The 15,374-nt window shown below is 42.4% G+C and overlaps 1 protein-coding gene across 13 annotated transcripts in view; it reads right to left on the bottom strand.

Moving 5' to 3' along the window:
* The window catches only part of PARD3 (par-3 family cell polarity regulator), a 746,206-nt gene that overhangs the window by 207,295 nt on the left and 523,537 nt on the right, over positions 1-15,374 (bottom strand). For 10 of the 13 annotated variants that reach the window (XM_075550307.1, XM_075550309.1, XM_075550308.1 and 7 more), the window contains one exon: positions 11,017-11,127. The exons of the other annotated variants lie outside the window; for them this stretch is intronic. In XM_075550307.1, coding sequence (XP_075406422.1) covers positions 11,017-11,127 — 111 coding nt within the window. The remainder of the gene's footprint in view (positions 1-11,016; positions 11,128-15,374) is intronic. 13 annotated transcript variants of the gene reach the window in all.

The raw sequence follows: 15,374 nt of genomic DNA, 5'->3' as shown, positions 1-15,374 counted from the left end.
GAACCCATGTAAAGGCTGCCCATGGCCATCAGACCACAACTAACCAAAGAACAACTAGCAAGTGTTGGCAAGGAAGTAAGGAAGTGGTGGCCCCGTGGCACATTACGTATCCATGGTGGTGAAACACAAAACAAGATGGCCGCTATCGAAAACACTTTGGAAGTTCTGGAAAAAGTGAAACTTGTTATAGGTTCTGGCAGTTCCACGACTGGAATGTATTACCGCCCCAACCACCAACAACACACGCATACACACATGCAAGAAAGAAATGGGCTCAGATGGAAACTTGTAATACTCCTTTCAGAGTGCTCCTTCACAAAGGCCAATACGTAGAGAGAGTCAAGCCTCTCGTCCGTGATGAATGGAGGAACAAAATGGGATACATATATACATGCAACCGAAGATTAATTAGCCACAGCGACGTTGTTATAATGCACGCAGCAACATGGATGAACCTTGAAAATGTTATATTAAGGGAAATATACCAGACATGAAAGGAACATATTATAGGATTCCATTTGTATGAACTATCTCACATAAGCAAATCCATGGAGATTCAAATTTACCAGGGACTGGAGGAAGAGGTGGGTGGAGAGTTACTGATCAATGAGGAAGAAGAACGTGGCATCAGGACGAGATGGGGACTCATTAACACCTATGATGTGCAGCTGACACAACATTGTTTGCTGAAATAAAAAAAGACTTAACACACTATTGATGAAGATTGAAGACTACAGGCTTCAATATGGATTACACCTCAACACGAAGGGGGAAAAAAATCCTCAAGCCTGAACCAATCAGCAACATCACAATAAAGAGCAAAGTTGTGAAGGATTTCACTTTACAGCACTCATGGAAGTGGCAGTTAAGAAATCGAACAAAGTATTGCACTAAGCAAATCTGGTGCAAAAGATGTACTTAAAGTATCAAAAAGCGAAGATAATAGTTTTGAAGACTAGGTCGAGATATTTTCAATTGCCCCATATTCATGTAAAATCTGGACATTGAGTAAGGAAGACCAGAGAAGAATTGGATGCAAAAATGCTGAGTTTACCATGGACTGCCAAAGAACTAACAAATCTGTGTAGGAAGAAGTATAGCCATGAATTATGCTCTCGTAGAAGGCAGGCTAGGCTTTGTCCCACATACATCTCATCTCATGTGCTTTAGGCATGTCATCAGGCAGGACTGGCCCTTGATGGAGACGAAGAACATCACGCTTGATAGAGGACCAATGGAAAAAGGGAAAGATCCTCTCTCATAATGAGCTCAAAGACACATCTGGGAGGACGGCTCCGAATCAGATGTTGGTCATTCTGGTGTGCATCGAGTCTTTCTCAGTCAAAACCGACACAAAGGCAAGAAGCGCCATCCCGTGTCGTGACGGATCCAGAGTTTCTGTTTAGGATGAAAGGACATTTTTTTTTTCTGGAAATAAACAGCAGTGATGGTTGCATGTCGTGAAAACAATCAATGCCTGTGAATCGTACGATGAAAATGGTTCCCATGGCACATTTTATGTTGTCACGTGGTTTTCTAAGGAGCTTTCGTATGTTAGTAAGTTTGGTATGCCATGGGGACGTGCTGGCTGCAAAGTGAAAGGTTAGAGGCTCCAGTCCTCCAATTGGCTCTGAGGGGAAGACTTGGTGATTTCCTTCCTTCAGAATGGAAGCTTGGAAAACCCCATGCAACAGTTCTACTCCGTCCCTCTGGGTCACCAGGCGTCAGAATCAATGGGACTGCACCGAACACCGCCACCACAGGCATCTGATCACAACTTGAAAATACACAAATAAAAAGACCTTGCCATCCCATGTGCGCCCTGTTAAAAGAGCAGGAAAAGGGAAAACAAGAGTGGGTGTGCAGTTTTCCATTTTGCTCAATTGCACAAGTTCTTGCGATCGGATCTCGTCCCAAGGTGCCAGTGACTCTCCCCTCCCCGGTGCTCTTAACAGCCTGTTTCCTTCATCATCTCATCTTCATCCCGATTTGAATGTTACAGGTTTCCGGCTTTCCTCCTTGTTAACTAAGGGACGGGCCACCGAGTGAATAAGGCACATGGTGAGATCTTTTATAGGGAGACTAACATATTAGTGTGGACTTAGGAAAATGTGGAACAAAGACATCTCTGTGAAACAAAATGTTCAAAGGAGAAATGATTTCTGTCTCAAGACGATCACAGAAATCCAAAGTCGTCAGCTTGCTGGTCTACCAGACAGATTGCAGACTCACAACTGCGACATCAATCCCTTCCTCGGTTTTCACCTTGCTGGCCTGTGCTATGAATCTTGGGCTTCACAGGTTCTACAATGCTGAGCGCCAATTCCCGAGAACCATATGCCTCTTACTTGTTGCTGCTCTGGAAACTCTGAGACCCGCAATAAAAGGCTTGGAAGGGCGGCTACCACCTGAAAACTGGGACGCACCAAGAAGTATGTGTTCTGAACAGATTTACAAATACTCAACAGATACTGAGAGGATTCTCTGAGAAAGCCATTCATTTTTTTTCATGTTTCTACCAAGCACCTTGACTGTTCTTGAAAATAATTCCAAGCACAACTCACTATGTAGCTAGAGATGAGACTAACACAATAGCAGTTAGCACTTCCTGGGAAGGTACAGAACGCCAGGCAGTTGACTAACATTGCAAACTTTGTTTCGTAGACGAATTCACAGGTGAAGTATACATTTTTGAGAGGCGGGAAATCTGGCCAGGTTTCACAGCTGCGATTTCATTGCTTTAGACCTTCTTTCCCTCTTCCTGTCCTTTGTTTCCAGGCGCCCATCTGTTCGTGTAGTAAGGCTTGGCTTTGTTCCAGAAAGCATTTGACGTGATGTTGTAAGAATGTACAAAAAGTGGGAAACACACAAAATGGAACACGGTGTGCTGGTTGCCATTGATGGGTGTTGTTGAACTACCTCAGCATGACAGAACGAAACTGCACCACCCAGTCGGCGGCATCCGCACGGGTGCAGTTACGTTTGAGTCCACAGTTACAGCCACGGTATCGATCCGTCTCATCCAGGGTCTTCCTCTGCTTCGCCGACCCTCTCTTTCACCTAAACAGAAGTCAATCTTGGTAACGCTGTGTGTGCCTACACATTGTGTAGGAAAAGAAATGAGATGACCTAGACCCCTATGTTAAGAGTAGTAGCACTTTTGACAAACTCCTGCTGTCCTATTAGCGGTTTCATGTTTACTTTCCATTTGGTGTGGCTTTAGAATTCCTCACGTATAATGAGAACAAATTTACAATTAATTTACAAATTTACAATTGAATATTAAAATGCAAACATGGAGGAACATGTGAAAAAGGAAGAAAAAATGGGAACTGAAATTTTAAAAAATTAAAATGAGCCAGGAATGAGTTTTGTAAAGACATATAACAAAATCCATCAAAGAGAGGCGACTCCCTGGTATTTAACTTGCGTTTTACGAAACAATCAATCCTGTTGTCTTGACCCAGTTAGGTGACTGAACTGGGTCTGGTGTGGTCAAGAGAACCAAACGTTTTCAAAGAATTCCAAGATTTTGAGAGATGTTAGGGTCTAGTGAAAAATAAACTTGTGGCCTGGGGTAGGATAGGAGTGGTCCTGTGGATAGATGATTGGAAAGACAAATTGTTTTTGGTCCTCTTTTGATGATTAAAAATATGTATTAGCATCGTTAGTGTTCTGAGAAGTGGAATAAAGAAACATGCATAAATTGGTTTAAGTGTTTCTAATTACTGGAGGACATCACGCTTCATGGAGTTGAGAGTTGGCAGGAAACGAAAAAGAAAAATCTTCACTGAGATGGATTGACACAGTGGCTGTAACAATGTCCTCAAACATATCTACAACTGTAAAGATAGTGTAAGATGGAGTAACATTTCATTCTGTCAAATATGAGGTCGCTGTGACTTGGACCTGATCAATGGCAGCCAACAAGTGTTCCCATAACACATCTGGGACAGGTAGTCCCTAGCACACTCCAGGGGTCCTTTCTGACAGCCAGTCCTGGGTAAATGGGTTCTGACATAAGTTGAACACCTTGTTTCTTTTTAAATTTTAGCATTAATTATTACTGTCTTACTGTCAATATCTTAACTTTGTCAATAGTAAAAAGTTGGTTTTTTATTTACGGGATTGGAAACTTTTGAGAATGATGACATGAGGAAATTACATGCTACAAAATTATAAGTAGTACAAATCACTCACACACACACACACACACAAGACCCTACAGTTGTTGATGCCAACTCATAGCGACAACAGCAGGCAACACCCCCGTCCTAAAGCATCCTCACCAGGGTTATGTCTGAACCCATTGCTGCATCCACCATGTCAGCGCATCTTGTTGAAGGTCTTCCTCGTCTTCACTGCCCCTGGACTTGACCAAGCAGGCTGCCCTTACAGGGCAGAGTATAACTGCTCCCATGGATTTCAGAGACTGTAAAATTTAGGGGAGCAGACGGTCTCCTCTTTCTCCCACGACAGGCTAACTAATGGGGATGAATCACCAATCTTGTAGGTCGCTGTCCATGTGTAACCCTCTGAGCTCCATTATGAATGATAAACTCACTGCCACTGAGTCCATTCCAGCTCATAGAAACTCTACAGGATGGGGTAGAGCTGCTTCGGGGGATTTCCAAGACAGTAATTTTTTTTTTTTAGCTCCCGACCTCCACCCCGCTCCAAGACCGAAATTCTTTCTAGTAGTAGAAAGCCTCCTCTTCTCCCCACAGAGAGGACTGGTGCTTCTGAACTGCTGACCTTGTGCTAGGCAGCCCATGACACCACCAGGGCTACCAACAAAAACAAATCATCTTCAAAGTGGCTTGCTGTGACCCCAGTAAGTATCGAATCTGGGATTATCTATACCTATGGTCCATGCTCGTCAGTACCCACAAAAAGAGCGATCAGTGGAATAAAAACACAAAAGAAAGTCAACAGTTACTTCTGATAACCAGGAGGGAGGGAAAGGTTGAGATTCATCATTCTGTTTGATAGCAAAAGCTAAGGGAGGTACCAACCATCACTCGCTCAGCTGTGAGGTGGAAGGTTCGAGTCCGCCATGTGCACCTACACGATGGACATCGGTGGATATCCAGGGGGGGTCACCAGGAGTCAGAACTGACTTGATGTGAACTGGAGCTAAGTGGGCCTGAAGTCACAGAGTTCACCATGCTCATTTTCAGATGTGGAATCCAGTCCTTTCTGTGTGGGGAGAGGGTTTCGCTCCCAAGCACACTTGAAAGACAACATGAAAGTGGCCATTGTTGCCAGTTTCCATTGAGTCAATTCCAACCTATCGTGACTCTATGCATGACAGCACGAAACACTGCCCAGTCCTGCCCCATCCGCACAAGTCCTGGGACCTGTGTGCCCCTCCTTGTCAGCAGCAGGCACGTCTGAAATGCTACAGGGCCTAGAATGAGAGGAGAGAGAACTAGAGACCTAACTCCAGCCATGCCATCGCTCCAGACCTCCCGCTTCTCAGGGAGAGGAGGAAATACCATCATGCCACATCAAATTTGCAGCAGGGCATGATTACAGGAGCCATGGGCACATAGTATGAGACTCCTCACCATGCCTTCTATCTGGCGAGCATCCATGCAGGACCTAAGCTCCGCCCTGAGGGCAAGAGGTTGGCGGGAAGAAGAGTAAAGTCAAATTTCATTGCCGACTTATGGTCAGAAGAATCAAATTGGCTTTCCCCATCAATGTAAATCGTAACGTGGTAGGAAAGGAATTATTTGATCACAGTCACTATCCTCCTTTACATTTTTTGATATATGCATTTTGAGTATATGTAGGTGTGGGAGAAAATGGGCTTTCTACTCCTGTACAAAGTTACAGTCACAGAATGATGATGGCAACAAATGTGCAAATGTGCTGGAGACAACGGATGTATGTATGGATTGTGAGAAGCATTGTACAAGCCCTCGATAAAATAACTAAAAATAATAATAATAATAATTAAAGCTACACCTTCAGTAAAAAAGACAAAGTCTCCCTTAAAAAAAATAAAGTTACAGTCACAGAAACTTCTGTCCTCTAGGGTCCCTGTGTGTCAGAATCGACTTGGGTGTTGGTATATCTAAGTGTACGGGCAACAACGTCTTGGTTTGCAGATAAGCAGACATGTCACAACTACAATCAGAGGAGTTTCAGGTTTCCTAAGAAACAGCCAAAGCACACCTTGACTGGCAAATCAGGAGACCTGTTGTTGCTGCGGGTTAAGCGATGAACTGCTAACCACAAGGTGGGTGTCTGGAAGGGAGAAAGAAGAGATTGTCTGCTCATGTCAAGATTTCCAGTCTCAGAAATCCAAGAGAGCAGTTCAATGGGGTTTTCTTCAAGACGCAAACTAAACTGGATGGCAGTGGATTTGCTTTCTGGTTTGGGTAGAGTGAGAAATGCCATTCCAGGAGATAGTCCACTCCTAGTGAGCAGAGAGGCCAAGAGAACAGACCAATAACCCAGCCCACTTGCCACTGGGCCCATTCCGACTCACAGAGCAACTCTATGGGGCAGAGGGAACTGCCCCCTGGGGTTCTGAGGACGGAGCCCTCTGCAGAAGAAGGCAGTATCCTCTTTATTCCCTGGGAGGGTTCGTGGTTTGTTCACCTTACAGGTAGCACCCGAATGCTTCTCCCACAGCGTCACCAGGGCCCCTGATGAGAGGATACACTGTGATTTATTGAGTTTCCCCCGGTCCACCCCTCTCTTTTTTCCAAAGTAAATTCTAGTGTCCATCTCCAAAACAAGCACTGCCAGATGGCAACAAGAGATGAACATACGCAGAGAGGCTTGCCCTAGCAGAGAAACAGGCCAGAACCACACTCCAGTAGGTAAGACTCAGTCAGTCTCTTACCTGCACTTGTGCAATTCCAAGATGCATGAGCTTAAATAAAGCATCAGGTCAAAATTGTTATGGAAATGCAAAGTCGGCGTATAATAATTTTCTTAAATTATGAGCCTTAATTGATTTTCGTTAATGGACCATTCACTTGTTCCCTGACCCTAAAGGATTGTTATTCGAGGCCTCCTGTACATTGTAAATTCATTATGACCAACTTCATTCCCAGAGGCATTGCATCATTGCAGGGACCAAGATGGAGATGAAGAAGTGAACTGTGTCTTAGGCAAATGAGTAATACACGTGAATCCATTATGCAAAAATCATTGTTGGGCTGGAGACAGTTGAGTGTGCATTAGAAAAGTATTTGGGCAAATGTTGATAGAATTCCGCATTGAAAAGCAGCCGTCATTCTGAAGCGCAGAGGAGGGAATCTTCCGCGCATGGAAAATGGTACGGCGTTTTAATGAAGCTGTCCCCTTGGGCAGGCAGCCTGATGAGGGCGAGAGTCCTGCTCCTTCTACTGCTCAGAATGCTCTCGCCCGAAGTCACACGCTTGCCTGTGGATGAATCCAAGCTCATGCATCTGCCTACCCTAGTCCTTTCCCAAGGAATGAGAAACTCTTTAGGTGTAGAGAAGTTTATATGACAGACCAATGAAATGCCCTATTATAACCATGGGAAAATTACTGTGTGCCTGCCTCCATGTCACTGAGAGTTTATTAATAAGCTTCCAATCAGACCCACTAATTCTGATTCCTAGCATCCTTTAGAGGATTACCTGGGCTGTACATCTTTCCAGGAGCAGTTAGCCTCATGTCCTCCTGCAGAGCAGCTTGAAGTTTGAACCATCAACCATGTAGTGAGTCATCCAACCCTTACCCAGAGTGCACCAGGGCTCCTTATTAATAACTTGAACTCAAGACTCACTGCCATCCACTCCATTCCGACTCACAATGACCGCAGAGGGTAGCCCTGCCCTGTGGGTTTCTGAGAGTGTAACTCTTTATGGGAGTAGAAAACCTCATCCTTCTTCCGTAGAGCAGCCGATGGTTTCGAACTGCTGAAGTCTGAGTTAGCAGCACAATGCAAAGCCCACTACACACCACTAAGGCTCCAGTAATAATACATATAGAGGACCCCAAAACTGACCAGGAGTTAGAAAACAAGAAAGCTCTATACTGAGAAGTTGGAAACATAATACAAACCAAAAACTGAGGAAGAACCCATAGAAATGAACTCCGAGAACCATCATAAATTCAAAGTCTATATATTTTCCACGTATTTTTCCCTATTAAGCTATATGTAGGGACTCAGAATACACATCCTAACAAAATGGACCAGTGGCACTGGAAAAAGAAACAAAGGCTAATCTCTTATAAAGAAAAACGAGATAAACAGCTATTTTTCGTTATTTCTTATGGTGCTGAAGAAAAAGAGCAAAGGTTGTTGTTGGCTCGGGAACTGCGGTTTCTAAACTGCTGGGTGAGAGTCCTCGCTGTGTGGCACCCTCGCTACAGTCCACGGGGCGTGACCTTGGAGTAACCAGAAACTTACTCCTACAAGGGCTCAAGTAGAAAGCAGAGGTTTTGAGAATGAAGATGGCAACAAATGTACAAATGTGCTTGACACAATGGATGCAGGTATGGATTGTGATAAGACTAGTACGAGCCCCCGATAAAATGATTTTTTTAAAGGGCATTTTAGTCCCAGTTGTTAAATATATTCCAACCCAAGGCACCAGCCAGGTGTGTCACAGCAGAAATGTGCTTTCTGGGAAATTATAGTGACTGACCTTTTGGAAGAGCATTGTAGGCCTACCTTCAAAGGTGCCTCAAGGTGGGCTCGAAGCACCAACCTCTCAGGCAGCAGCTGAGTGCATTAACCCTTGCATGAAGGGTTAACCCAGGGAGTCAAAATAGACACAAAACTCCTAACTCACACCATCAAATTGATGCTCACTCAGAATGACCCTACAAGACAAGGCAGAACTGCCCCTGTGCATTTCCGAGGCTGTAACACTTTATGGGAAGAGAAAGCCTCATCTTTCTCTCAAGGAGCACCTGGTGGGCTCGAATTGCTGACCTTGAAGTTGGCTGTGCCAGGAGAGCTCCTCCCCCAATATACACAGCACCTGTGAGAATTAACTGAGATGAATGCTCTAGAGGAGGTCGTTGTGAAGACTGCACTCTAATCATAAAAGTGAGAGACAGCTCTCTGAATCCTTGGGGATTTTAATAAACACATTTCTTTATCACCTATAGAAATCAGTTTTCCAGAGGAATGATCTAGAAAGCAAAACTATGGATAGAGGCATGAGCACAGGGGTGTCCAGATGTAATTACAGAAGCATTGGCTTAGATACATATATTTATATGGCAATACAGTGAGGTAGTAGACGGACTTTGGGCCTCTGCTCATACCCTCCCTCAATAAAAACATGTTGTTCTAACAAATTGCCAATCTGAGATGCTCACCCTCCCAACACAATCGCTGAAGACAAAATGGGTACAAAAGCAAATATGATGAAGAAGCCAGATGGTGCCCGGCTATTAATAGATATAGTGTCCGGGGTCTTAAAGGCTTCAAACGAAATAATCAGCCATCCATCCGAGAAACAGCAAGCAAACATGGTCCAAGGAGCACAGCAGCCTGTGCAAGCATGAGGTGTCATGGGGACCAGGTAAGAGACATCAGGAGACCCTTAACAATCAAGGAAACAAAGCTATTTGGTTAGAATGAGGAATGTTGGAGCAGAGACCCAAAACCCATCTGTAGACAATGGAACATCCCCACAGAGGGGTCCCAGGGAAGGGATGGGTCAACCAGGGTGCAGTAAAGCCCCGATAAAACACACACTATTCCTCTGGGTCCTTGAGGCTTCCTCACCTCCACCACCATGACCCCAGTGATGCCTCTCATTTCGGACTAGACCGAAGCAAGTACACAGCCATAGATAAGAGATAAGAGCTGAGGACATGTGCAACCCAGGAGCAGGAATGAGAAAAGAGATGTCAGATGGGAAGGGTGAAGAGGGGGAGGAGGGGAAGAAGGAGAAACTGGTCAGCACACAACCACACACACCCCTCCAGGGGAAAGGACAATGGAAACCACGGGGGAAGGGAGACAGTGGTCGGTGTGAGACATGGAAATAATAATTTATATCTATCAAGGGGTCATGATGGCGGCAAGGAGGAGCTGATACCAAGGGCTCAATAGAAAGTAACTGTCCAGAAAAGAATGATAGCCTGTTAAAATTGATGCATGGATTGTAATAAGCATTGCAAGAGTTCTCAAAATGATTTTTAAAAAAATCAGTTTTCAAGTGTCTGCTTAAAGCAACCTGTTTCATCTATTTCATTGATTTGGGGGTTCTCAGCATATAATGATTCGACGATAGTAATCTGTGAGGAAGAGATGGCACAAAAATTTAAGTGGAAAAGGTCACAGAGACGGGACAGTAAAATAGAAAAGAAATGAGAAAGGATTTTCAGGTTTGAAAAGGAAATAATAGGTGAAAATGAACAGCCTCTTGTATTCCCACAATACATCAAAATATTTAAAATTAGGTATGATCCAAAGAGCTGTATTTCTAGATCAGTGTTTCTTCGCTGTACTGTCTACTTATCAGTGAGTGAGTCAAAATTTGGTTAATTTCTGTCAGTTAGGAATGTATAAATTCAGTATTAATGTATATTTATTCCTCTAAAATGCTCTTCCAAGGAGCCCTGGTGGCATAGTGTGTTACACCTGTGCTGCCTCAAGGTCAGCAGTTCAAATTCACCAGCTGCTCCACAGGAGAAAGATGAGGCTTTCTACTCCTGTGAAGAGTTAGAGTCTCAGAAACCAAAGGGGGGAAATCTACCCTGTCTTAAGAGTCAAATGAGTCTGAATCAACTCGATGGCAGTGAGAATACACCTCCTGCCTCCTATGCAAACGCCCGTAACTAAAAACCCCAGAGTTTACCGTCGCAAAGAAAGTGTGTATTGTTTTTACAGCTTTTTTTTCCTATAACCTACGGATGGATGGCCACAGAAAAATAAAGATTAAATAACGACACAGTTTACATTTTGAAAACAAGTGAAAGAGAGCACAAACAAGAGGAAACAAAAGTCAAAAAGATAAGAAGAACCTCTTTCTAATGAGGTTTTAATCAAGCACTCGAGTCTACCTCTCCTGTTCCTGCTTCATTCGTATCCTCTCCTCTTCGGAAGTAAGGGCTTCCTGTATGTTTATTTTACCCGTTTTCTCAATCTTGTCATCTTTTCGATGTTTGCCAAACCTGTTGATAACAAAAAATTCTATCTTGTCAATGTGGACAAAACGAGCTTTCCCTTTGTGGAGACCAAGGCGCCTGGCCCATACTCACTGACGCGCGGCCGTCCTCAGAGCCAGGGCCAAAGGTTGCCTGCAGTGGGTTAGCTTTGCCCAAGATTAAAATTTTCACCCAGATAATTTTATCCATTTTTAATTAGGATGTCCCAAAGAAAACTTTTTTAGAAAATAGCCTCAATTTCCATTTTTGTTTTTGGCAGAGAAAACAAACAAACAAAACACCTAGAAAGTTTACAAGTTAACCTTATTACACATGATTAATAAATGCCAAATACTTCAGATATTAAAGGATTAAAAAAATCTGCAGTGGAGCAGATTTCTCTTAGAGTTAAAATATGATCATCCAAATTCATGTCTCTATACAGGAGAATTCTTCTTCCTTTTCAGAGCCACGTTTGTTGGAAACATTCCCCACAGTGTACAAAGTAACAAATAAGGTGATATTTGCAAGACTTCAAGTACAAAATAAAACCGCTGACATTGCCATAAACCTTTGATCTCAGTAAACTGAAAGTGTTAACGCAGTCTCAGCAAACGCAGTCCAGCGTCCGAGGGAACGCGGTGGCAAAGTGCGGCATCTCTGACTTGGAATCCACAGCTGATCAAGAACAAATGCGGGGAACCAATGGGCGCTGCAGAAACGGTCCACCTAAACTTATGCAGACGGGCACAGGACCTCGCAGCTGTTTTTGAAACTACTAACATCATTTCATCTTGGCATCCAACATATCCACAGAACCCCAGACTTCTCACAAATTATGCTTCCTGCTCTGCTCGTTTCTCTGTAAAAGGCCATGTTGCGCGGGATGCGTGTTCGACACAACCTCAAATAACAGTCATCCCTCGTGATTGTGTCACCAGATGTTTCACTCTCACACAAAGCTATGTGGCTAAATTCTAAAATATGTTCGTGGAAAACCAGAATTAACAGAGGTTCAACGTTCCCACGAACATTTTAAAGCCTCCGTACATAAAGTTAACTGGATGAAGAGACTAGCAATCTGGTTTAATGTGATAATTTGTCACATCTAAGAAGAGAGAGAAAACTGTAGGTTCGCAGTGGACAAAAGAAAAATGATTTTAATGGCTGGTTGGTTGGCTGGCAGCATGGCTGTTTGATTTCAAATACCAGCCTACAGATGAACTGCAGATCTTTAATACATTAACCTACGTAACACTGCACTGGCAAAAGGATTCATAACATTAAAAGAAGAGCTATAATATTCTTTTTCTAGCTATCGATAAGATCACAATCAAAATGGCTATTAAATTAACCTCTATAAGGTGAGAAAATTAGAAATTTGAAGACCATGGTAAATAAAAGAAAGGAAAACATTCAAAAGAACTCAATCCAAAGTCTGACCACATCATACGAAAGATTACACTAATACTACACTTTCGATTTTTTTAACAATTAGAAATGAATGTGGTGTTTTTTTAAGGTGGGAGTCCCTGTTATCATGACTCTGAATTGAGTCCAAAGGTTGACATTAGAGAATAAATAGGGAAGGGGGAGGAAAAAACAAATATACAATTCTGTATTCCTTTATCTTGGTGTTTATCCTTTTAACACTAATAACATTTATTGATGGGGAAGATGTGGGTCTGAGGGAATGAGAGGGGCCACTGAGGGCTCTGAGCATGGAGCTGCAGCAAATGAAGACTGGTGTTACCATTCAATGATAGAGGGGGCCAAATTATAAACACGTGTGGTAGATGAAGGACAAGGGTGAATTACAATAAACATTTGATATTGGCACTCCAGTTTTAGATGCCTTACCAGTCTTCCATGTAAAGAAGAGTAGCAGCTACATATAAAAGTTTAGAAATCTGGAAAGAATAAAGGGCTGGGCATATCACTTTGAGTAACACCAGTATGTAGACAGTATCTAAAGCTATGGGACTGCATTCCAATCCTAGAAATTACACAATTTAATGCACTTGGAGGCATAAAGTGTATTAAATACAACATCAATTAGAAGCATAAGCTCAAATGTTAACATGTCATGTTTATTTATGACCAGGAACCCCTAAAATAATTTAACCATTTAGATGTTCAGTTCATAAATATCCCTCAAATGATAAAATGCTCCCTTGTCAATCCAGGTTTTGAACATTTGGTACAAATTGACATTCTAGAAAACATGTAGTGGGACTTCAAAATGTTCATGAAATATGAAACTAAAAGGTAAAAATATGAGAAGAGCACTTTATTTCTCAACAAAATCTCCATTAAGGTCAAGATACTTTTGTAAGCAAAGATACTGGTCATTTTTCTCATGGCCACCACATCCATTAGGACTCCTAGCAACCCTACAAGGACCAGGTAGATCTGCCCCTATGAATTCTGAGACTAACCCTGTACAGGAGTTAAAAAGTCTCATCTTTCCCTCACGAAACAGCGGCAGACTCAAACTGATGGCCTGTGGTTAGCACCCCAAAGTATAAGCAGCAAAGCTCCTTAGTTCCTCCCCAAAGAATCGAGGTTCCTAGGAATTTAATCATGTCAATGCAGACTTCTTACATTCATTAACTAAAGACAAATCGGTACCTTGTAAAACTGTTTTAAGATTCTCAAAAGCAACACAAAGTCAGAAGGCGCCAAAGATTTCTCTCTGAATCTCTCGCAGGATTGCATTTCTTTGGTGAGCTGAATTAGCAGGCACATGGACTGGGGGAGAAGTACTCTCTGGTAAAGCTTTCCTGGGCATTTGTGTCAAAACATTCTCATCATGAGAGGATGTGCTCAGTCCTTGGTTCTCCAGAAAGTGGAAACTGCCTAGAACATCCAAACACATTATTCCCTTGGCCTTTGTTCACTTTGTTGACTAGGTAACTTTTGCTTTGACTGGACCACTTCCACCTCTTGGCAGCCATTGCTTTGGTTGTTCAATGTCTTGAGGATCGCACGAGAAGAGCTGCATTTCATCTCCTGTTACAGTTCTTCCAAGCAATGCATCCAGATCTTTATCCTACTTATTTAAATTTTCCCTGGAAGGTTCTACTTTTGTCTGTAGTGGATCTGGGTTGAACAGTGCTGACACTTAGCCAGTGGAATGTCTGCTCGATTTTTCTACCAAAAGTGGATACACGGAACCAATTGAGATGTCCATGGTGTTGTCTATTGTTCCTACTGTCAATCATGAGTCCCCTTGAATTATGATACAGAATAGTTTATTTCCCCCCCTTGCAAATTGACGTGCCTGGTCTGCCACTGTGGGCTTCACTGTCAATCTCACCACTTCTTACAACAAGTCACCCCCCTCCAAACTGTTGATTTCTTTAAGGCATTATCCCCATAAGTGTTTCTGCATCGATATTGTCTCCACTCGTTTACCAAGCTGTACCACAAACGTGGCATCTGTCCTTGCTTCAATGTTAGGAGAACTCAAGCTGCTCTGATAAGGGCACCGTCCAAACGGAAATCTTATCCTGTAAATGCCTCAAACCAGATCTTCTTCAGACATGTTAGTACAGGTGGATTTTGGTGTAAAAATTGTTTGGAATACATCATAGTATTTTCATAACACATGTTTCCATGAACCTTCTGAAGATCTTTCCTATACTCAATCATTTATTTTATAAGAGAACTATTATGCAATGATACAATGTAATAACTGTACCAAAAAGGATAGTTTAACCTTACCAGAAGACAATTTAGCTCACCTTTCAGGTGATAATAATATGGGGAAAGTTTTTTTTGGGGGTGGGGGGGGATTTTTTTAAGAAGGTGATTTGTCTGTATTTTAAAACAATTTAGATAGTTCCTGCTCTACTATGGTTTTAAGCTATATTAAAACCGTTACAAATGGTTTTGGTCCTACTTTATGAAAGAAATATTAATTTACAAGTTCTCTCTCCACATATGCATGTGTATGCACATATATAGATATATACACACATGTATGTAAACTTTCAGCTTTTTCTCATAAGTTTATATGACTATTTTAAAAAGGAAAAGAGTAAAAACCCCAACTCATTTCTATAAACAGCATTTTTTATAACTGTACTTTGAATTGAAATATTATCTTCCTAGACTTCCTCTAATCATTAGATGGCACTTTCTATTTTATAGATAGAACACTAAAGCCAGAGTAAAGAAAGCATGGATAAAATGTTTGTAGGTGAGTACCTGGACTCTTACTACTTGCTTGAATTAATTAACTTTGTGACTTCATTAAAGCATACTTTAAA

This window comes from Tenrec ecaudatus, chromosome 5 (assembly GCF_050624435.1).
Source record: "Tenrec ecaudatus isolate mTenEca1 chromosome 5, mTenEca1.hap1, whole genome shotgun sequence".
Taxonomy (NCBI): domain Eukaryota; kingdom Metazoa; phylum Chordata; class Mammalia; order Afrosoricida; family Tenrecidae; genus Tenrec; species Tenrec ecaudatus.
Note: the sequence above shows the minus strand (reverse complement) of the source record. Positions and strands in the feature narration are given on the sequence as shown.